Source organism: Xyrauchen texanus, chromosome 40, assembly GCF_025860055.1.
Source record: "Xyrauchen texanus isolate HMW12.3.18 chromosome 40, RBS_HiC_50CHRs, whole genome shotgun sequence".
Classification (NCBI taxonomy): domain Eukaryota; kingdom Metazoa; phylum Chordata; class Actinopteri; order Cypriniformes; family Catostomidae; genus Xyrauchen; species Xyrauchen texanus.
In genome coordinates this window covers 9,011,664-9,036,514 of record NC_068315.1, presented here as the reverse complement: position 1 = coordinate 9,036,514, position 24,851 = coordinate 9,011,664, and the positions used below count along the sequence as shown (strand labels likewise).

General features: G+C 40.7%; 1 protein-coding gene across 4 annotated transcripts in view; it reads right to left on the bottom strand.

The window, feature by feature from the left end:
• Positions 1-24,851, bottom strand: part of LOC127633866 (BAH and coiled-coil domain-containing protein 1-like) — a 119,159-nt gene that overhangs the window by 19,726 nt on the left and 74,582 nt on the right. For all 4 annotated transcript variants that reach the window (XM_052113230.1, XM_052113232.1, XM_052113233.1 and 1 more), the window contains exons 9-14: positions 24,561-24,757; positions 21,830-22,184; positions 16,688-17,497; positions 10,525-10,682; positions 9,299-9,435; positions 8,818-8,916 (exon numbers count right to left, since the gene is read on the bottom strand). In XM_052113230.1, coding sequence (XP_051969190.1) covers positions 8,818-8,916; positions 9,299-9,435; positions 10,525-10,682; positions 16,688-17,497; positions 21,830-22,184; positions 24,561-24,757 — 1,756 coding nt within the window. The remainder of the gene's footprint in view (positions 1-8,817; positions 8,917-9,298; positions 9,436-10,524; positions 10,683-16,687; positions 17,498-21,829; positions 22,185-24,560; positions 24,758-24,851) is intronic.

The window sequence follows — 24,851 nt, the reverse complement described above, 5'->3', positions numbered from 1 at the left end:
TGTAAAACACAAAAGGAGATGTGGCAGAATGTTTGGGATTGCATCCTAAGTTACTATTCACTTTCATTGCATCTTTTTAATTTAAGTGAATGGTGACTGAGACTGAACATTTTGCCAAACATTTCCTTTTGTGATCCACAGAAGAGAGAAAGTCATACTGCCTTGGAACAATATGAGGGTGAGTAAATGATGACCTTTTTTAACAGAGAATAAAGCTTCAGATTGTAGCAAGGAAGCATTTTTTCTCTGGCTGTGTGCATCTACAATTCAGGTCTGCATTTAAATACCACATAGAGTCTCTTAAATCCACAAGGCCCAGGAGAGCAGGTAACCGTGGAAACCTGATTAGTAACCCAGCACCAGGTTCGAGGCAGGGTTTGGCATGGAGTTGCTGTAGCTTGATGAGGCCTGTGGCATGGGCATCTATTAAAGAGCTCTGAGAGAGTGGAGCTGACAGTCCCCCCACCCTCCAATCTACTCTGCCTGTCGCCACCCAAAGATGACCTTCCGACCTCCTAACCCTGAAAGCCCCCTCTAGTACTTGTGTCAACACCATGTCACATTCCTTCTGTTGAGAGGGAGCGTGCATGTGTGTGTGTGTGTGTGTGTGTGTGTGTGTGTGTGTGTGTGTGTGTGTGTGTTTGAGTATGCTGGTAAATTCACAGTCCACTAATTACAAACCCTTTCCCCTCTGTGAGGTCAGGATTACACGGTAATACTATTCAGAAAAGGGCATTGATTAGCAAGACACAATCATCAAGCAGAGAGAAAGAGAGAGAGAGAAAGAGAGCGTGTGAGTCCGCTGGTATGTTCCAGTTTGTCATTACATGTTCTCTCTTTTTGGTTCAGGTGTCGCTGGCTTGCACAATCAGCGTTGCCATGGAAGCATTGATTGTTTCCATGGTAACACTGATCATTCCAGCTTGTTGTGGGCGAATGGCACCTGATCGGCATTAGTTCCCTGGCTATATCTACTGCACTCTGTTTTGTGTTTGTCGTTCGATTGTTTGTTTGAGTCCTGTTGCTTACCACTCTCTCCCTCTACCCTAGTATCGTGTTCATTGGTTACATCCTGCCTGTTGCCTCGCCTCCTTTGATGCTTCTCCTGAATTTCTCCTCAGTGCATGGGAACTGCTCGGCCACTACAGACACAAGCCTACGAACATACTACTCTCTCTGGATTAATCTAGGATCTACACTACACAACCTCTACGCACACAAGCTATGAACACACCATCCTTCTCCATGCTGCAGTTGTGCCGGAGTTCCCCCATTGAAGTTTTACCAGCATTGCTGTGTTTGTTAAATAAATATTAAATCATTGTCTCCACACAATTGAGACAGAACAATCGAGCCAGAATGGATCAACCTGTGGGCTGCACTTGCTCACCAGGGAGCGTGCATTTCTGTGCCACCAGCAGGACCAGCTCTCCGCTTCCAACTGTGCCATTAAAATGGTGGCATCTCAGCTAGCAGAACTCACATCATTGGTTCAATGACTCCCACAACTCCATCAGCCTCCTGACACTGTCACTTCTCCCTAGCGGTGGACGCTTTGAGACCCGTGTCAATTCTCCACCTCAATATTCAGGTGAGGCAGGGTCCTGTCACACATTCCTCACACAGTCTTCATTCTGTTTTAGCCGTTCTATCTTTTATCATAAAACTACACATTTTCAGGATTAAGGCATTGTTAGAATGTTTGCCATTCGAAATCAAAATCTGACATCACTGTACTTTTTGCATCCTGAATTGTGACTGGCCTTCTTTATTGCATCTATTTGCGTACTGAATTGGTCTCCTCTTTCTTACATCCATTTAACCATCTATAGTTTCCTTTACCATATGTCCAAGGGGCTTTGTCTCTACTAGGCTGGTCCTGGTCCTATTGTCGCCAATTGTCCAGTAAAAGCCCCTGCTCATCGGCACACAAGAGGTTATTGGCGAGCACAACTCCTGTGAGCAAAAACCCTGCACAACAACCTGTTCTCCAGGCCCGGCTGCAGCACGGATCGACCATTCACTCTGTTTCTGCCCTGGTCGACTCTGGAGCGGAGGGAAACTTCATTGATGCTGCCACATCTTCCAGATGGCAGATTCCGGTGGTAAAGTTTTCCAAACCCATTACGGCATATTCCCTTAGCGGCTCACCCCTGACTATCATCACCCATTCTACGGAGCCGCTCACCCTCATCACGGGTAACCACACTGAGCAACTCTCCTTTCTGCTGGTCCGCCCTCCCTCTACACTAGTGGTACTAGGGCATTCCTGATCGGTAACACACAATCCACATTTTGACTGGTCAACCAATTCTGTCCTAGCCTGGAGTCTTTATTGTCCCTTCCATTGTCTTAACACGACTCTCTCTACAGTCCAGTCTTGTGTGTCTTTTCAGGATAAACCAGAAGATTTATCCAGTGTTCCCATGATACACCATGATCTGGGGCGGTGTTCAGCCAGTCTGACTCTGCGGCCCTTCCTCCTCATCGCCCATACAATTGCGCAATAGTTCTACACGATTGGACTTCTTCACGAGGTTAATTGTATTCATCCTCTGCTCCTGAGAGGGAGGCCATGAATAAATATATTACTGATTCTCTAGCAGCCAGTCTTATCTGCCCTTTCTCTTCTCCTGCAGGGGCAGGGTTCTTCTTCATGGAGAAGAAGGACGGCTTGCTTAGACCCTGTATTGATTATCAGGGGCTGAATGAAATCATGGTGAACAATCCCTATCCTTTACCGTTTTCAGCTTTCGAACTCTTCGAAAGCTGCAGCATGGATCGACCATTCACTCTGTTTCTGCCCTGGTCAACTCCGGAGCGGAGGGAAACTTCATTGATGCTGCCACATCTTCCAGATGGCAGATTCCGGTGGTAAAGTTTTCCAAACCCATTACGGCATATTCCCTTAGCGGCTCACCCCTGACTATCATCACCCATTCTACGGAGCCGCTCACCCTCATCACGGGTAACCACACTGAGCAACTCTCCTTTCTGCTGGTCCGCTCTCCCTCTACACAAGTGGTACTAGGGCATTCCTGATCGGTAACACACAATCCGCATTTTGACTGGTCAACCAATTCTGTCCTAGCCTGGAGTCTTTATTGTCCCTCCCATTGTCTTAACACGGCTCTCTCTACAGTCCAGTCTTGTGTGTCTTTTCAGGATAAACCAGAAGATTTATCCAGTGTTCCCATGATACACCATGATCTGGGGCGGTGTTCAGCCAGTCTGACTCTGCGGCCCTTCCTCCTCATCGCCCATACAATTGCGCAATAGTTCTACACGATTGGACTTCTTCACGAGGTTAATTGTATTCATCCTCTGCTCCTGAGAGGGAGGCCATGAATAAATATATTACTGATTTTCTAGCAGCCAGTCTTATCCGCCATTCCTCTTCTCCTGCAGGGGCAGGGTTCTTCTTCATGGAGAAGAAGGATGGCTTGCTTAGACCCTGTATTGATTATCAGGGGCTGAATGATATCATGGTGAACAATCCCTATCCTTTACCGTTTTCAGCTTTCGAACTCTTGCAGGGGGTGCCGTCTTTATGAAGTTGGACCTACGCAATGCTTATCACCTGATTCAGATCAGGAAGGGGGATGAATGGAAGACAGCTTTTAACTCCCCTAGGGGGCACTTTGAATATTCTGTCATGCCGTTCGGGCTGGTCAACACTCCTACTGTCTTCCAGGGGTTCAAACCCCAGACTCACGCAAGTCTTTGCAAAGGTTTCTGGGGTTCGCAAATTTTTACAGACATTTCATTAGGAACTTCAGGCAGATCGCCATGCCCCTGACGGATCTCACCACTGCCCGTGCTAAGTTCTGTTAGTCCTCATGGGCAAAAGCCGTGTTTTCTAAATTGAAAGAAAGGTTTACTACTGCTTCCAATCTTAATACTCTTGACCCTTCACGTCAGTCTGTGGTGGAGGTGGATGTGTCAGAGGTCAGGTCGGTGCTGACCAGTCTCAGCGCTCTTCCTCGGACAGGAACATGCATGTATGCGCCTTTTTTGCACCATCTTTCCCTAGCCGAACGGAATTACGACATCAGTAATAAGGAGTTTTTGGCTGTCAGACTGGCCTTGGAGGAGTGGCATCACTGGGTAGAGGGTTCGGGGGTACCTATCATGGTCTGGACTGACCACAAGGTCTTGGAGTATATCCGCGGAGCTAAACGTCTTAACTCAAGACAGGCTCGTTGGGTGCTATTTTTTTTACCTATTTTTAATTTATTTTATCAAAAGGTCCGGGCTCCAAAAACACCAAGCCCAAAGCTCTATCTCGATGTTTTGATGTTGGGACCTCCACCACCCTTCCGGATACCATCCTCCCTGCCTCCCGGGAGGTGGGCATGGTGTCCAGGGACATTGAGTCTAAAGTCTGTTGTGTGCTGTATAACACCACCTCGCCTGCCAGATGGCCAACAGGTCTGTAATTCATTCCACGGTCAGTCCGGATGCATGTTATCTGGTGGGGCCACTCGTCCAACGTTGCCTGTCATCCAGGGGCTGCTCATTAGACAGTGATTCTGGTGTCAGTCACTAGCGCAGAATGTTTAACATTACGTGTCAGCTTGCCCTGTCTGTGTCACTAACAAGACTTCCTGTAAGCCTCCGGCTGGGCTCCTCCAACTGCTGTCAGTCCCTTCAAGACCCTGGTCTAACATTGCCATGGACTTTGTTACTTGTCTCCCCCCTTCCCATGGCAACATGGTCGTCATGACTGTGGTGGACCGTTTTTCGAAGGTGGCTCATTTTATTCCCCTCCTACCTTCAGCATGGGAGACAGCGGTTGAAGTCATTAATCACGTCTTCCGCATTCATGGCCTCCCAGACAATATGGTTTCTGACAGGGGACCCCACTTTATGTCATGGTTTTGGGCAGAATCCTGCCAACAGCTGGGGGCTACTGTAAGTCTGTCCTCTGGGTTCCATCCCCAGACTAATGGGCAGGCAGAGTGGGTGAATCAAGAGCATGAAAAGACCCTGCTATGCGTCACTTCCCCATAATCCATTTTCTTGGAGCTCTCATTTGGCCTGGATTGAGTATGCCCTCAATTCCAGCCACTCCTGTTCCCTGCCCAAGAACCCAACGCTCAGGTCCCATCTGCACACGCCTTTATCCTACGGTGCTGTTGCACCTGGTGAATAGCCAGAGAAGCCCTCCTCCGGACAGGTGCCTGTATTAACCAGCTTATGTCTGTGGGCAGAAGGTATGGTTGTCTATTAAAGACATTCTTCTCCGACTCCCCTCCTGTAAGCTGGGACCCAGATTCATTGGGTCATTTCCCATAACAAATGTCATTATCCTGGTGGCGGTCTGTCTCAAATGTCCACCTTTCCTTAGTCATGTCTGAAAGTCATGAAAGCCTCAATCATTCCAGTAATTAAATATTATATATAGAAATAATTTATACATGTATATTTAAACTTCAAACAATTTCTTGTCCCAGGGGTTCATTTTTTTTAAACCAACAGATTTAATATTTTTTTCTTTTTGTTATAAAATCACATTAAAACTGAGATTGAAATTTTACTACCCATCCATCATTTATTTGTTAACACTTTTCAAATGCCTTATATGTATCAATTTTACAGTTTATTTTTCCTTGTCCCAGACCCAGGGTTCCAATTTTAAATTATGAAAATACATGATATTAATACAAATTATTACATGTTTAAAACTATGATTAAAAGAGTGAAATAAACAAACTATTTCAATACTTATTGTGTAAATTATTTCTATACATTTTTCAATAATTACGACTATCCACAATGGAGACGTCATTTCCACCACACCAAATAATTTTTCCCCTAATAAATCTTTTTCAAAAGTTTGTTTACTTGTAAACCAAGCTGACAAAAGTGTCAGTGAAGAGTATGCTTGGGATGAAAAATTTTATGTGAGAGTCAGGTAAATATCACTTGTAATTTTATTAGGAGTCATTTTCAAGCTCTAATTTTGCTAAATTATGCATAAAGTTAGACATGACTTCAAGCTTTTACTATGGACTTCAGAGGATGATCTGATGCCAACTCCAACTGTAAGACATCGGATACTTGATATACCACTGTCTGAACCATGGACTTTGGATGGACCCCACCGAACCTCACCGAAATGACTTGCCAGTTAAACTGCAATTTACCTCATTGATCTCTGCCCACAAAAGCCTTCATCAGCCAACTTACAAAGGACAATGCATCTCTGTGAACTTCTGCAGTAAATCCAGGATGGACTTCAAAGACATTAATCATTAATCATACAGTTCACACAAAATCTTTGTTTAAACACTGACCCTTAACACTTACTTAGTTTAATAATTTTATTTAACTCGCACTGCACAAAATCAACTAATATTGGCATTATATGTTTAGCCAAAGGGGAACTGGCCCCCACAGTGAGCATGGTTTCTCCCAATAATCTTTCTCCATTAACCAACATCTTATGGAGTTTTGTGTTCCTTGCCACAGTCGCCTTAAGCTTGCACACAGGGATTCTAAATACAATTATTATTTAAATATTTAAGTTGTATACACAATTTACAATCATATTTAATCAAACTACGCAGTGATCACTCTAAGACTTTATAGATATTATGATTTAATTTTTAGTTAATGCTGCTTTGAAATGATGTGTGTTGTGAAAAGTGCTATACAAATAAAATGACTTGACTGGGTGTCATTTAATTTTAAAAACATAAAAATATTTTCCATCACCATAGTTTTTCATTCTTTTATTACACCTAGCAGAATTTGAGATGTGGTGGAAATTACACTGTGGTGGAAATTTTGTACATAACATGTAAAATATTCAAGACAGACTGTCCTGCAAGGCCCCTAGGGGTAATGTACATTTAACAAAAACATTGCAGATGCAATTGCGAGAAATGGAGTCTTTACTAGTCACTCCGTACATTTACATGCACAGTTATAATCGAGCTAGAGCAGGTTTTTGTGTAATTGAGCTACAGTCTTTATATGTCAGTCCAAGTAACATTGACACTCTTTAATCGAATATTTGAAGAAAGGACATTAGCTGAGGAAGTATTAAATACATGCCATGAGTCACCTCTGTCTTCAAGGCCAATTATGGTCAAAGTTTAGCAAGGTCAGTTAGTCTATCATAGCAAAAACAGGCCTGTATGGTTGCAGGCAGGCTAAAGCATTTACATTTTGAAAAGACATAAATGTACCACTCCTGTTAGAATGGTCTAGAATCTGTGATCCCATCTTAATTGTTAAGGCCATGCTCACATAATGCATATCATATGACAGACTCTTCGCTCTCATATGGTACTTGATCCTCTTGGCAATGCCACAACGACCCATCAACACCCTTAACCCTGTCAAATGACCTCTAACCACTCACAGATTTGGGCTGATGGCAAAGGACGCTACAGTCCTTAGTACACCAATGCATAAAGAGCATTTATAATATTGTGACCAGCTAACAAACAAAAAGACCCATCTCTTAACACCAACACAACGTATAGCTTCAAATCCAATAATGCTGACATACACTCCGGTAAATGTTAACCTTCAATTACTCAACAACTCATGTTGTCAGACATCAAACGGATGCAAACCATGGCGAGAAAGTCAAACCCGACAATCCCTAAAGGCACTCTAAAAAAAAAAAGGCTTTTTACGACTCTGATAAATTCTAGTGGCGGGAAGTTGTCATTTGTTTTATTTGGCAGGGGAGCTTTAATAATGACAGGGATAAATGTGTGCTGGGTATAGCATGTGTAATTAAGCTCGGGCTCCTGCTTTTCATTAGCACACTGCTAATCAACCAAGGCTAGTAATAAAATGAGAGTTTTGTTAATCAGGTAGGGTAAACTTGATTTGGCTGAGTTTATCAAAATGTCTTAAGCCTGGCATAAACAGAGATGTATCTCAAGGGACCACACTCATCCATCAGGGTGATAACTGAAGCTCTGACTTTGTGCAGGCAATTGGTCTTTGCGTTTTATCAAATTAATATCGCAAACGAGTCATGGGTTAGCAGGGACTTGCAACACTTGTAGATAATCAATGGAAGTTGTAAATATGATTAATGACGGCTCTTTGCACTGATTAAGCACTTAGTCTGCCTTGTTTGAACTGATAGGAGTCTCTAGACTTATATACGCACACACAATTACTCTCGTTTTAAGCGGCAGTGTCAGATTGTTCATGCACGCACATTCACAAATACAATCTTTCAGAATACCAACACACCTCCTATATAAACTTTATTATTAATTGATGTGAAGCGTTTGGCTACAGGTAAGAAATTGATTCCTCAAACTGGTCTCAGTAAACACTAAAGGAATCACAACTCTCTCTCTGGAATCAGTGGATGAACATTTTCATTATTACTCTGCAAGACAAGGCCCTGAACGAGTAATAAAACAATAAACGAGTTTGTTTTAAAGGAATGTTCCAGGTTCAATACAAGTTAAGCTCAATCAACCGCATTTGTGGCATAATATTGACTAATTCAATACCAAAAATAATTTACTAATAATAATAATTTGTAGTTACAGTAAGGCATTTAAAAAGGAAGTGAATGGGGCCAGTGTGTATTTTACATAAAGGTTTATGGACTAATTCCATAAAAGTTAATGGGCTAGCCACATTCACTGTAATTGTAAGTGCCTTACTGCAACTGTGATTTTTTGTAAATTATTTTTTAAGTTTTTGTTGTAAACAACATTATGACACAAATGCGGTCAATTAAGCTTTTCCTGAACACAATATTCCTTAAATAAATTATACTCTATTTGTGAAGACATTTCAGACAATTAATAGGAAAAAATAGACACCCACTTGACTTTTTTAGGGGCATCCGTGGGGATCGCTGTGGACTTGCGCTTCCGTGGCCTTCCGGGCCCTCTACGAGCTGGACTCCGTGAGGTCTCCTCTTTCCTTTAAACATACACACACACACACGCACGCACACACACACACACACACACACACACACACACACACAGCCCATCAATCACTCTAATTCACACTAATGATGTTGAATGGAATGAAACACTTACCCATCCTAATTGTGAGAATGGACTAGTGGAAAGACTTAAGCACAGCTCAGGCTTATGCAAAGAGGGCTCAGCACAAGCTGGGTGGTCTCTGCAGAGCATTACGAAGGGACAAAGAGAGAGCTGGAGATAGAGTGTGTGCACTGAAGATCGAAGGGCTTTCCATCTCTATGCTTGTGTGTAAATGGGTTTCGAAAGGTGTGCGGAGTGCATCTGAATGTTGAAGGGTGTGTGTTTGTTAAAGTGGTCTGTGGTTCACTCACTGGTGGTCATGTTTTCTCTGTAACTTGGCAAGCTCTCTCTGTTTTTCCTTGTAGCGCCGTTGCAGTTCTGCCAGCCGCACGCGCATCGCTAGCTCTTCTCGATCCAGCGTTTCCATGGTAGCCTTAACAGGACACACCTACACAGGCAACCCACAAACTCAAATTAATTAATTAATAATTAAGTATGCACTGTAAATGCTGACAACAATAACACAGTTGTAAAAATGTTTATTTATTATTATTTATCAAAAAACTAAATCAATCCTTGGTGTTACCACCACATGCCTTTAAAACAACACCAATTATCCTGGACACACTTGCACACAGTTTTGTTAAGGTTGTTGGCAGGTTGTTCCAAGCATCTTGGAGAACTTGTCACAGTTCCTTTATGTTTTAAGTCTCAATTCCTTCTGTATCTTTATGTAATCCCAGACTGACTCAATGACTATGTTTACATAGATACCAGAAAGCGGGTTATTGCGAGAAAGCCGGTTATTGCAAGAAAACAGCGCTCCTGTTTACATGCACTGAATAAGCGGCGTACTCTTTACTCCCGTATACTTGCAGTTCAGTCAGTAATCGGCTTTCTCCACAGCAACGTAATTTTCCCGTAACACTTCTGTAAATAATAAACATGGGTTTCGAGGAAGACTTCACTATTTTATTTACTGTTGCTTCACTTTATTTTCAGATATTCCAGAGATGTTGCTGTGTTTGCAAATGTTGCAAATGTTGTCTATCGTGACATGCAGCAGAATTGCGCTGCAATATGAAGATGATATTTGGTGTCTGTGGGGGTCATACCATATGTTGTAGAACTACTTGTTTTAATTCTCTTCTATTTTATATGCAAAATGAATGTTTCTTAAATAATCTAAAATTGGCATTTCCTCTTGACACACAAAAGAGGAAACTATAAAATAACCATCTCATGGCAAATGTTTTGTGAACCATCTAATGTGTCTAAAATATTTGCACAGTACTGTATATGGAAACAAATGTTGACTTCAGTCAAAACAACTGGCCTCATTCGTGAAACGAGCAGAACGTTTTTTTTTTTTTTGTAAATTGATCATAAAACAATAATTCTTGCATAAATTGTTGCACTGAATTCACGTCAGAATCACGTTAAAATAATTTTATGAATAATATTTTTTTTCATAAATAAGGCCAAATGCACAAAAATGTAAACTTTATGCAAATAAATATATAAGAGTGATAAGTACCGGTTCGGGGCGTGGCATCCAATTGCACTTCCTGCGCAGATTAAGGATTCTTCGGAGGGGTGGGACTGAGTCTGCATTGATGGGTGGGGCCAGCTCCAAGGCACGAGCAGCAGCGAGAGTTGCCAAACTTTGGAGGTCAAAGGTCAACATGTCTTCTTCTACAGGAGACAGAGTTGATTTAATGATACCATCACAACTGTTTTAAGAAGAAAATTTGTGTACACTGTTGCTCCAAAATATGTTTGTATTTTAACCTCAGCACAAACATGATATTTTGAACGTGATTGTTATTTTAGCTGAGCACCTTTATTAGTTATATTAACTTCAGATGTACATGCTTTACATGATACGTGCCATTGCATGTTGATGTCAGTCATAGTTGTGAAGCCTTGTGTATGTAAATGAGCTATTCCAAAATGTTAAATTGATCATTCATTTTCTTTTACTTGCAGCATACAGCAAATTTCAAAACACACAATGACACAAAAAGTTTTTTTTTCTGCAATGGGCAATGATTGATTTATTTGTGAGTATGCAGACCTTCGCTGCTGTCCGAGATGTATCAGGGCGCATATACACTACAGGCTTTTACACTACAAATGTGACGTGGTCTCGTGAATTTGTGGTTTGATTGATGAAATAAAACATTTTGCTCCCAGTTTACATCTAATTCTGTATTTAGCACTGTACACTTATAATCAGATCACCCTAGACGGATGTTAATACCAGGTGTAAACGGTACTTCTGTCTCTCCATACACATTCAAAAGTGACCAAGCAATACAGACATCTACTCTGTCCCTGTAAACGCAAGCAGAGAAACCTGAAAAAGAGGAAAAATAAAGAGAGAGGAAAAAGAGAGAAAGAGGAAAGCCTCAAACGATACAGAGCGCCAATAAGCACGCCGCTGTTTCCTGACAGCACTTTGTGCTTTCAGAGGCTGAATGAGCAATGATGATAGCTATTAACCAGAGAGCTTATCTCTGTACATGAGGCTTAGATGCCAGAAGCCATGCTAAAGAGAGAGCGAGAGCAAGAGAGAGAGAGAGATGAAGAAGGGGGATTTCTCAGCATTTATCACTGTCATTAGGGCAGGCCACATGCTCAGTCTCCACTCAGCCAATGAGGCTTGAATATTCATGACAGCTGTAGCTGGCCTGGGGATACTGAGTAGACTGTATGAGCAAGAGAGTGTGTGTGTAAGTGTATGTGTGAGAGTCTGTGGCTGTGTTAACTTGCAAATGCAGCTCGCAAATCTGTTGCGTCACAGTAAGGCAGGGGCACAGTTTGGGTTCAGCAAGGATAGAGACTGAATAAGAAGGGAGAAGGAGGGGTGGAGGAGGGAGGCAATAAGAGGTAAAGTGTTTATTGAGCTATCTATTTATTCGCAAACATCTCCTCATTACTAACATGGAAAGAATCCAATTTTCTCCTCCTAGGGGAAATACATAGCGCACAAGCGGACCTGTACATGGAGGGCAGAGAGCAGGAGGAGATAAAAAAAGGCTAGAGGACATGAGAGGAGGAGAGAGAAATGTGAATGATAAGTTGGTCCAAAATATCCCATTGGAAAAACACATTGCTTATTTACTGTATGTTTTATTGAAGTATTAACTTTTCTAAGACTCATAAGGAGACATAAAAATTATGCTGGTTGACCTGGTTTTCTCATTGAATATTTTTGTCTTATTTTCCAGTAAAAATATCTATACACCCTTAAAACAACATAAAATGGGATAGCAGCATGAATGAAAACTCTCAGATGAAACAGAGAGAGGCTGAGAGGGAGGAGAGAGAGAGAGAGAGAGAGAGAAGAGAGAAAGATAGAAAGAAAGAAGAGAAAGAAGAGAAAGACTGTATTACAGTGGTCTTGGAGGATCTTCGGTTTCCCAATAGGCTGAAATCATTGTGCCACTTTTAGCCCTGTGGTGGTCTTTCTGAAATCGATGCCTACCACCTGTTGTAAGTAGACCAGGAGGGACAAGAGCCTCGGAACAGGGGATACAATGATAGCGGAAAAAGCAAGATGTATGAGAAGGATGGAATAGCAGAGACCCAAAAAAGAAAGGAAAAAGGAAAGAGAGAAGGGCGATAGCTGAGAGCATTTTGCCAACAAAGCCAGGCAAAAAGACAAGTAAAGCAGTATAACTTGGTATCACTGACCAATCGATAACAACTACCAAACAATACTTCAAAGCACCTCTCAAAATCGATATAATTTTATCACGTGCTATTTGTCCACATTTCACAATGCCCATAACACCGCAAGAAATGCTAGCAGAGTGCCTGAGACGTCTGCAATAGATAAGGTTCCTTGAAATCAAATCTGTAAATCACTGCAGAGTAAACCCGATCGCATATGAAATCTTTAGCTGGCGAAAGACCGGGTCCTGACAGCCAGCATGGGCCGCCTCACCTCCAGTTCTTTAATAATTCAAAGACGGGCGTGTTTATTGATGGCTTCTTCCTTGCTGTAATGGGCTTCATCATATTCTCTTATTAGTCCCTTTAGTGAGGCTTGCTCGGACAAGAATTACACAACAGATTACATTTTTTATATGATCAGTAACTGCAGTTGAAGAACATGAGCACACAAACAGCTAAAATGACGCAAAGCTCCAAATGCAGATAGTTTTGTCTTTTATTTCTGTGTGGTGTGAGGGTTTGGGATTTCTCAGCTTCTAGAGTATGCTGGTGTAAATGAAAACATCCATTGGCAGGGAGACTCTAAACAGTCTCTGTAAAAACAACAATGCTTTAAAACAGCACTCAGAACAGTGGGGCCTAATTAGCTGACAACGATGTACAGTCCTGAGAGGAAAAAGATCAGCTGCTTTTACTGTTTCATCAAGGGAAATTCTACAATGCTTAATGTGGTAATCATGGACATGTTTTAATGTACTAAAACAGTAACTGAGGAGAATCACATTTATTTTATATAAAAGTTTCTTTCTGTAGGAATTTCTTTCTTCTGTGAAAAACAAAAGATGTTTGACGTAGTACTGTATGTCAGTCTCAATTCACTTTAATTGCATCTTTTTTCTTTACAATAAAAGTGAATGCTGACTGAGGCTTTCGGTCAATAAAATTCTGTTTAACATCTCTTTTTGTCAAGATAGAAAGTCACAGTAAATAATAGCAGAATTTTTATTTTGTGAACTATACCTTTGTGTTTTCTTGCCCATAAGAGGCCATTAAAAGAAAACAGCTAAACATAAACTTCAGTCTGTCTGAAAACAGTTCTCACTATCAATAAGGTGCTAAATTACTTTTTGTCTTCCAAGGTCACCGTGTCAGTACATAAGCCACATCTTTAAAATGATTTTCAAAGCCAAAACGTTTAAAACATAAAACTTTGCCATTTGCTTTTAATTTATGGACTCATCAATTTGTCTGTAGACATTATTTATGGGCTCGAGCACAAAATGTGCACAGCCCGATTTTTGTTTAGGACCTGGAATTATTTGCGCAAATTAGTGGATCCACAAGGTGGCAATATTCACATTTGAGCCGTTGCTTTCAAAAAGAAGATGATGTACTCACTGGTAAATAAAAGGAGATGAAGGTAAAAACAACAACAGTAGATATGGATGTCAAGAGCGCATGTGTCAGGAGGTCAGGAGATACCTGAGTTTGTATAACTCGAGTCTGAAGGAATATAAAGACGTATTTATGGGTCTAAACTCCTGAAGAGAAATAGTTAGTTTACCATGCGTCAAACACCTGTGTATTCGCACATCAAATGGAGTATACTATGACAGCCTCGTGTACAACTGTTTACAGAAGCTGAGCGCTCTCGAAGTATACTATGGGCTTAAGGTGCAAAAAATATTAGTCTTCAAAATCCTCTGTCTCAGTATCTTAGAATGTTAGATAGTTCACAGAATTATTTTCTCAAACTCATATTGTTCAAATGAGTCACCATTCACTTGCTTTGTATCTTTGTTATAGAATGAGTGTGAATGGTCACTGAGACTCACATTCTATCGAAGAACTCCTTTAGCATTTCAGTAAAGAAAGAAAGTCATAAAAGTTTGGAACATCATGAGTTTAAATCATGCAGTTTAAATCAAGAGTTTTACATTTTTGTGGTGAACTAAACCTTTAAGCAATGCTTAGCTTTATACTTATAACAGGCCACGATGGGTGAAAAAAGACGTAATGTTAAAATATTGTTGTTTTGGCAGTGAAGAACTTTTGTTCTATATGTTTGTCTTTGTAGTACATAAAGCCATGTTAAGCGTTTTGCATGCTAATAATTTTAGAATGTCCCTATCAACTTTCCACTTAGGAATTTGGAGAGCTGTGGGAAAGTGGGGTGGCTTTTTTCCATTGAAAATGAGGCTTATAAATGTGATAAAACAGGTTGAGGAGCAGGGGCAGGGTAGTCGTCCCTCAGGATGACTGAGTGGACAAAGTCCAATCCGGAAGACCCGGGGGGAGCTAGCTATCATTAGAGCTGCCTTTTAAGACAGGCTGAAGCCCTTTAAAAACACATCCCCCTCCTCCCCGCTCCATCTTAGTCTCTCCCACAGGAAGCGCTGAACCCGAAAAGGATGGGGAGCATTTGATCTTTAGGCAGGAAAAGACAGCATGACTCGCTTAGTGCGAGCGAGTGCACAACTTAGTGAATTATTGTGTGTGCATGCAGCAGCTACAGGAAAAATATGTGTGTGTGTATGTATCTGTGTGAGAGTTGTTGATTGTGTGTGGGTGTATTTGTGTGTGTGTTTGTGCATATTGTCAGGATGGAAGTTGGGGGGTGGGGGTGGGGGGGGTTGCTTTGTTATCTTTCCTTCTCACAAAGCCTAGAGATCTAGCTAGGCTGAAACCCTCATTTTTGGCACATCCTTTTGGCTAGAGAGGAAAATGAAAAGCCACCGTTGTAGTCTTTCCCTTTGCCTGTATCACAGAGCTACAAGATCGCTCATTCAAATCACTAATGAGGAATCATATCATGTGTGTGATTGGGTATGCTTTCTATTGTGATAAGAAAGAACAGAACAGCCGTTCGCTGTTTTTATACCTGCCTCCTGGAAACCTGTTGCTGATGGTAATGTTGCAAGATGGAGCGGCTTTTGAAACCAGAGGAGTCGATGTTATGTTGGTGTACTGCATGTTAGAAAGCAAAGGATGTAACCAAGTGTTTAAAATGGGAAGAAAACCATGATGAGAATTATGAGTTTTAGGGGGAGTTAACACCTCCAATTAAGGATTGAATTGTGTGCGTTGGGGTGGGGGTATATATAATAAATATATATATGATAAGTATTTTCAAAGTATTTTCAAATGTTTCAAGTTCGTTTTTGTCCTTGACGCATATTTTTACAGTAAATAGGTGCTCACATACAGAAATATTTCATCTATTAGGTAGCCTTAGTGACAGTAGGCTGCTTCAGCACTTCTATTTTGGCTCATTATCAGATGGAACATTGACAAAACATAGACATAGCTGCATCCCAAATAGCATAGTTCTGCGCTATTCTACACCATTTTGTAGAGTAATGTGTTCACTCTGAAAATGCAACGAGAAGAGCACTAGGAGTACAAGGGAAATGTACTTCTTCAACCGAAAAAACAGTGTGAAATGTTGGACACTTAATGTACTCAGCGCAAGGGACAGGGTTTGCAGGCGGCAATGCTGGTCTGACAAAATAATTTAAATTAATGGTGAATATGGCAACATTTCTTAAAAAAACAGCACCTTACAAATGTGAGTTGAAAGCTTTACCATCACTCCACATTTGGTTAATGTGAACATTGTTTAAGATGTAAGTGTTGGACTGAGGTTGAATAATGTGCTAAAGCTAGCAGCAACACATTGCATGTTTTTGAAACAAAAATCTTATCAACTGAAAAACAGTGAATAATTCCACGTTGTTAAAAATGGTATTGTTCCATTTGAGACGATACTACAGTGTGAAGACAATACTACACTTTGAAAATTGTGTAGCATTTACACACTATTTTAGCATTTTAATTCAGTTGGAGTTTTTTATTTAACACTTTAAATAACTTTGAGTCATCTTGCGGCCCTCTTGAAAGTATGCTGAGGCCCTCAGTGGGCCCCGCCCTCCTGATTGAGAATCACTGTTGTATAGTATATTGTATGTCTGTACCAAAGCACATCCATGCACCTGTCTTATGCATTAAGTTTATCTTACCTGCATTCTCCACCGTGTTGTTCCTCTGCTGTTGGGTTCGTTCCAACTCTGCCAGTTCACTTAGTAATTCTATGCCATAATTAGGGGCCACCTTGTCAGCAGATACAGACACAGGAGCCATCATACGGGCATCTCGGGTGGCACAAAGTGCTGCTGCTATGAGCAGCTCCAAGCTCCAAATGCAGCTGCCTTGGAACTGATTTCCCAAGGCAGATGGCACGGGGCACGGGGAGAGGGGTGGTGATGGATGGGTGGTCTCTACTGGGTTACTGGGTGAATCACAATTGTCCTCTACTGTCCTCTCTGGGTCAGTCACGGTAGACTCCATACACTGAGAATCCTGGAAGGTGGTCAAAGAACCCTGGACTGGATCCTGTAGAACCCCATCCTGCTCTTTGAGGTCTTCAGATGGTGTTTCCATTTCACTAGTTTGGTTTTCAGGGATCATGGTTGCTGTATCTGGAATGGGGTCTGCTACTGTAGAATCAGTAATGGGGCAAAGGGAAGTTTGCGAGAGAGGAACAGGGCAGCGGGTGACCTGTATCTGGCCATCAACCACCTCTCCTTCAGCTTCTATCACCCCATCATCTTCCTCAACTTCTTGGGATGTTCTGTTAGGAGATTCTACTCCATTGTGGCAATCAGGCCCCTCCACTTTTTGAGAAAGGGGGAGGGGCTCTGGTGCAGGTTCAGCAGGTTCTGCTTGCTCTGCCTCCAAGTCAGCATGCTCAGCCAATTGGACCTCTTGGGGGGAGGGGCCAACCTTGTAACCCATGGTGATGGCAGGGTAAGTATAGCCAGGAGGGAGATCTAAAGGAAAAATGGAAATAAAACTGATTGATTGTTTCCATAAACAGCAATGTTGGTTTGGATTTCTCAACCTTGTTTGAAGTCCCTCTATTGTGAACATAAAGATTAAACTGCTTCTGAAAACACACTTCAGTGCATGCTGGTGGCGTATGACCCAGCAAGCCATTACCATTCATTTGTAATACACATCACAATATGACCTTGTCATTTAAGGGGCATGGCCTCCTGCCGCTCAAGTGCAGAGTGGAGTGATATACAGTACATATGCTGTATACAGAAGCATTAGTGACAGTGTGTACCACGTTTATCTAGTATAATTCACACACATAATGGAGCCGGCGCCATAAAGACTATGGTGCAGGCATGAGGAAATTCCCATGAATATTGAATTATGGTCAAGTTGTTATGATGCAGTGTGTATGTTTGTGCGTTAGTGAGAGAGAAAGATTGCACATAGGAATGTTTGTGTATAAATTAATCTTTAAGTGAGAGTGTATTTTCACCATGTGTGTGCAAATGATTGCACAGGGAACATTTGCTGTATGAAAGACTTTGTGTGTGTGTCTACATGATATCAGCAGTGTAGCTGGTATATTGATGACAGCATGGTGTCTGGGTGTGATTGCAGAGGCAGCCCTGTCACCTCAGCACTGCTATTATTGATTGCATCCATCCACCAGATGAATGCATATCCCTCCGCCGGCCAGCTCTCAAGGACCCCTGAAGGATAAGAGAGGACCCGTCTGCTGCCTCACTGACCTCCCTACTGTTCTCCGTTTGACTCTCTCACACATACGCTCTATAGCAGACAGTGATGCTGGGCGATATAGCTTTAAAAAAAATATATATATTTTTGATGATATTTTATATATATATATATATATATATATATATATATATATATATATATATATATATATATATCCCAGATAAGCAGTTATAGAAATACTCAGACCAGACCGTCTGGTACCAACTATCATCCATGCAATTATCTAATCAGCCAATCATGTGGCAGCAGTGCAGTGCAAAAAATCAAGCAGATACAGGTTCACATCAACCATCGGAATGGGGAAAAAGTTATCTCCGAATGGTGACAAAAACAAAAAATATCCAGTGAGTGGCAGTTCTATGGACAGTAATGCCTTGTAGATTAGAAGGGTGAACGGAGAATTGCCTGGTTCGAACTGACAAAGTCTCCAGTAACTCAGAAAATCGATCTGTTCAACTGTGGAGAGAAGCATCACAGAATGCTATCCTAAAATGCGGGTTGGCTGTATGAGGGGGACCTCATACATACATTATATATTGTTATATATTGTCACATTTTGTTATTTTGCAGCCTTTTGCTAAAATGCTTCAAATTATTTTTTTTCTTCACATCAATCTACACCTCATACCACATAATGACAAAGCAAAAAACTTTCAAAAATCACATTGACATAAGTATTCAGACCCTTTTCTATGAAACTTGAAATTTATTTCAGGTGCATCCCATTTCTCTGGATCATCTTTGAAATGTTTCTACACTTTAATTAGAGTCCACCTGTGGCAAATTCAATTGATTGGACATGATTTGGAAAGGCACACACCAGTCTATATAGGGTCTTACAGCTGAAAATGCATATCAGAGCAAAAACCAAGCCATGAGGTCAAAGGAACTGCCTACAGAGCTCAGGGACAGGACTGTGTCAAGGCACAGATCTGGGGAAGGCTACAAAAACATTTGGCTGCATTGAAGGTTCCCAAGAGCACAATCGTCTCCATAATTCTTAAATGGAAGAAGTTTGGAACAATCAGGACTCCTTCCTGGCAAAAGCTGAGCAATTTGGGGAGAAGGGCCTTGGTAAGAGAGGTGACCAAGAACCCAGTGGTCACTCTGGTTGAGCTCTAGAGGTCATGTGCGGAGATGGGAGAAACTTAGAGAAGGACAACCATTTCTGCAACACTCTGCTTCTCCTCAAAAAAGCACCTAAAGGATTCTCAGACTGTGAGATACTAGATTCTCTAGTCTGATGAAACAAAGATTGAACTGTTTGGCCTCAGTTATAAGTGTCATGTCTGGATGAAACCAGGCACCACTCATCACCTGTGCAATAACATCCAAACGGTGAAGCATGGTGGTGGTAGCATCATGCTGTGGGGGTGTTTTTCAGCGGCAGGGACTGTGCTGACTGGCCAGAGTTGAAGGAAAGCTGAATGCAGCAAAATACAGATATATCCTTAATGAAAACAGATCAGATCGCTCAGAAGCTCAGACTGGGCCAACAGTTCACCTTCCAACAGGACAATGACCTTAAGCACACAGCCAAGATAATGCAAGAGTGGCATAGGGACAACTCTGAAATGTCCTTGAGTGGCCCAGCCAGAGCCCGGAGTTGAACCCAATCGAACATCTCTGGAGAGACCTAGAAATGGCTGTCCTCCAACGGATCCAACCTGACAGAGCTTAAGAGGATCTGCAGAGAAGAATGGCATAAAATCCTTGAGTGCAAAGCTTGTCGTATCATACCTAAAAAGACTAGAGGCTGTAACCGCTGCCAAAGGTGCTTCAACTCAGTACTGTGTTAAGGGTCTGAATACTTATGTCAATGTGATATTCAAGCTTTTTGTTTTTAATACATTTGTGGTTATCAAAAATCTGTTTTCTGAATAAAATAATTTAAGGCTGCCACATAACAAAACAAAATTAAGGGGTCTGAAAAATTTATGAATGCACTGTATATACTCTGTATAAAATATTGTTGAAAATAAAGCACGTTTTCCATACTGTTTTTTTACCAATTCAACATAAGAAAGACTGACACTTCATATTTGTTTACAGCAATATTCACCAGCATGTATTTTTATATTTTTATATCTATGAACAATATCGCATGAGGACTTGTATGAACATTTTAGAGCGGTGAAGAAAATGAAGCGCTTAATTGGAGTTTTGAATAGATACATTGTAACAGATAGTTTGAATGGTTTCACAATTTTATAAATCAAACTTGTCAATTCTAACACAGATGCTATTTAAACATCAGTTTTAGCACTGTCATCAATGTGAATCGCAAGTCTAATGTAAAATAGTCTAATGCCACACTATTTAGGAAACATAGGCAAATTAAAATCATTGCGATATTCAAAATGTTGCTTAATTATATGGGTGATTTTCATGAAACCTATCAAGAAAATGCCCTGTTCCTATTTTACTCCAAAATCAAAAGAAACAAATATGAAAATTAAATTTTACATAAAGAAAATGAAGCCTATTTTAGGTCCATTATTATGCACATTTTACCACAAATTCTCATTACCACAAAGCAAAAAAAGATGATTATTATGATATTCTCATTACTGCAATGTAAAAAATAAACATTGTTTAAATTGTAAATACATCATAGTGGAATTGTACTTATGTTTAGTACTACTACATCAAATGTAGAACCTACTTGATGAAAACATCCTGAAAATAGTCACATCGCAAAAAAATCTCAAATAATTTAGAGGGCTCCATTTTCTTTATGGAAAATATATATATTTTAAAATCACCTTGAAGGTAAATATGACCAGAACATTATCTTACAGATTTCGTGAGAATCACCTATATATTGTAAAACCATCATGTATAAATATATCCTTGTGCATTCAACATGTACTGTATCTCTCAGTACAAGCAGACAGCTCTCCACGGCACCTATGCTTTCTTGCACAAACAAAGGTGTCAAAAATGGATTCAATGGTGCAAAGACACACACACAAAAGCAAAAAACATAAGCTTACACTTTCTTTCACACTAACAGGGTGATTGTCCTCCCTAATAAAAGGGCAACAAGTCCTTCAAAGGCCCACTGTTTCTTATCTGTGCTCTACTATCTTTCTCTTCTGTTGGTCTGTCCCCGCGTCTCCCTGGCCAAGGTCTTTTTTTTATCCTTCCATCTCTTCTCTTCTTTTTCCTTCTCTCCTTCACTTCACTCCCTCTCCCCCTGGAGCCAGGCGCAATGGCAAGACCCTAACCTTGAGAATGAAATGTTCCAGCCTCTTTCCTCTCTTCACTGTTTTTCTGCCCCAAATGTGAGGGCGTTGGGAGAGGCAGAGAGCGAACGAGAGAAAGCACTGCTCTGCTTAATTTCTTCTTTTTTTTCAAAGTTAGGTGCCTTTTTACCATTTGACAGTAATTATTTATGATTCAAACACTTAGCATATACAGGGATGTCGCAATCATTATTTAACAAATGTTTATGTTCATTTCCCTACTTTTTGAGATATAAGCATTATATTTTAATAGTTTCAGTGCAAAGAAAAATTGTAGCAGGTAACATAAACAAGGAGAGCAATTTTCTCACTCACCAGGCTCCAGTGACTGAGGGTAGTCCTGGGGCGGTTGCCCCTCTCCCCTCTTGTCCTGGGACTCGGCGGGTTTTGGCAGGTGGTGGGGAGCTGCATGGGGGCTCAGCGCCGGGGAACGAGGGGCAGCCACAGCTGGGCTTGGTTCAGGACAGGGTGTGCAGGGCGTACTCTTGAGGTGGGACCGCGGAGCAGGTGAGCGACAGCAGGGTGATAGACGAGAGGCACAGCCCCCCAGAGAAGAGGAGATGGGGGGCTGTTTAGTTGAGGGGCCAGCAGAGAAAGGCTTAGTGTGCTTGGACGTACGGAGCTCAGACGACCCCTCAAACAAATCGATGGGGGAATCCTCAGGTTTCCTCTGCAGAAACACAGGAAATGCAAAATAGACATCCAACCCATGTAATTAACCTTAAAGACTTTACAGTGCTGACAGTACAGCGATGTGGGGAGTCTAACACTCTATATGCCTAAATAATTGATTGTTTTCTCTCCAATGAAATCATTTATATACAAAAAAGAGGATACTTTTCTACAACATGGAGCTAGTTATGATTCAGCCATTTCAGGGTTCGCAGTACTCTTGCATAAGGACACGCACTAGGGATGCAGTACAATGGGTGCTAATGATCCTCTGTTCACTTGCATTCTGCTCGATTTCTTTGAACAAAAGCAGGCAGATAAAAGCTTGAATCCTGATGTTGCCCCATTCCTGAGCTGAGCCCTGCTCTTTCAAACTTGCAACATTAAAATGTGCTTTGAAAAATGAAAGTTGCGTGTTCTTTTTGGTATAACTGCTATGAATTTCTGAAAGGAGGAACAGGCCTTTCACAACCAGGGTGCCCTGGGTAGGCATGATGAAAGACACTGGGCTTCAGTAGAGTAATAGCCATTGGGAAATCACCCTGTGAGGGGTATGAGGAAATGCATCTAACTGTATGGGTATCAAGGTTATTATCGTTAATGAAACAAATTTGACAAAAACTAGCAGTAAAAAAATATTTTTATATTCAAAAATTAAATGAAACTACTAAAATAAAATAAAATAAAAATGTGAGTTTCCAAAAGAATGAAAACTAAACTGAAACTATAAACATGAACTAAAATACGAATGTAAACTCTTAATAAAATTACAAATAAAAGGACTAGTTTTTGTATTTTAAATCTATTTTTGATGGTCAAGCCTGACTTTCTACTAACAGTGTATCCTGTCAAAAAGAAAGACCCATTAAGATATAGCAGCTGTCTGACTGACAAGATAAACAACCAATCACAGTTTACTTGTTGCATTTTCTGATAAAATGCTGTGTGTCATCATTGGCAGATGGAACAATTTGTAGGGGATGAAAACACATTTTTTTTCATGATTTTTCTAGTCATTAATGATTTGTGAATAAGCATTAAAACATATTTTACTGAATTTTATTATATTTATTCTATTACATTAAAGAGGGACAATTTCTAGCTGACAAATTACTTTAGAGCTGAGCCTAACTAGAAAAATGTATATTGACTAAAGAAATGTCTGTAGCACTTTACATTAACTGATGTAAACATTACATCATTACAACATTAGTTGACACATATATCATGAACTAACAATGAACAATATATTTTTTACAGTATGTATTAATGAATGTGAATGTTGGTTAGTAAAAATACAATTGTTCTTTGTTAGTTCATGTTAGCTCATAGTGCATTAATATAGTGCTTCATCTACTGAAGCAGACCGCTGCTGTGTCCTCCCGGACATGGGTGGAAAGTGGCAGGTGTGTATGACTTTCCTTCTTCTGCTGAACACAAACAAAGGTTTTTAGAAGAATTTATCAGCTCTATGGCCCATACAATGGAAGTGAATGGGTGCCAAAATGTGTAAGCTCCAAAATGCACATAAACACAGCATATAAGTAATCCATAAGATTCCAGTGGTTAAATCCATATCTTCTGAAGCAATATGATAGGTGTAGGTGAGAAATAATTCAAAATTTAAGTCATTCATCTTTTGTGTTAGTGATTTTCATTCTTTGTGCATATCTCCCCCTACTGGACAGGGAGTAGAATATATGGCCAAATAATTATTTAAATATTGATCAGATTCTCACACACACACCAATCAAATCACTTCAGAAGATATCGATTTAACCACTGGAGTCTTATGGATTACTTTTATGCTGACTTTTGTATGGACCTACAGAGCTGAGATACTATTCTAAAAATCTTTGTTTGTGTTCTGCAGAAGAAAGTAAGTCTTGCACATATGGGATGGCATGAGGGGGAGTAAACGATGAGAGAATATTCATTTTTGGGTGAAATATCCCTTTAAAAAATAAAACTTTTGATTTAAAATAATTTTTTTTAGTTTATGTTAAAATTAACATTAATTAGATTATAAATGCTGTAAAAGTATTGTTCATTGTTAGTTCATGTTAACTAATGTTTTTAATTAATGTTAACAAATGTAACATTATTTTAAAAAGTTACCAAAATTCCCATGGGCTTTCCATGATTCTTCAAATTATATTAATTTAAATGACTTTCCAGACCTGAGAAACACAATATAAAATTACCTTGATATTTCCAGGGAATTTCCAGGTAAACATTCCCTGATATTTGATATTTTCAAAATTATAATAACCCTGATGGGTATGCGTGCATATGCTGAATGTGCAACTTTTATGTACGCACTTATGTAGGTGTTGTCAGGTGTAACTGTAGTTTGAGTGTGTCTGTATGTTACCTGTGAGTGACTGTGTCTGTGCACTAGCTCCATTGCCTGCGCTGCACGATGCTGCTGGTGCTGATGCTGCTGCAGCGTGTAGAGATCCTGTTGCCGTAGAAACTGGGATCGGGAATAGACAGCAGGATGCTGCATGTGTGAGGTGGGCCCTCGGGCTCCATAAATGGGGGGCCACAATCCCTGCTGCTCCATTACATCTACAGAGAACGAGAGAGCGTGAGTTGAAGAGAAAGAGAAGGAGAAAGGAATGAAAAAAGAATTAACAAAAGGTTCTTCTCTTGCCTTAGGGCA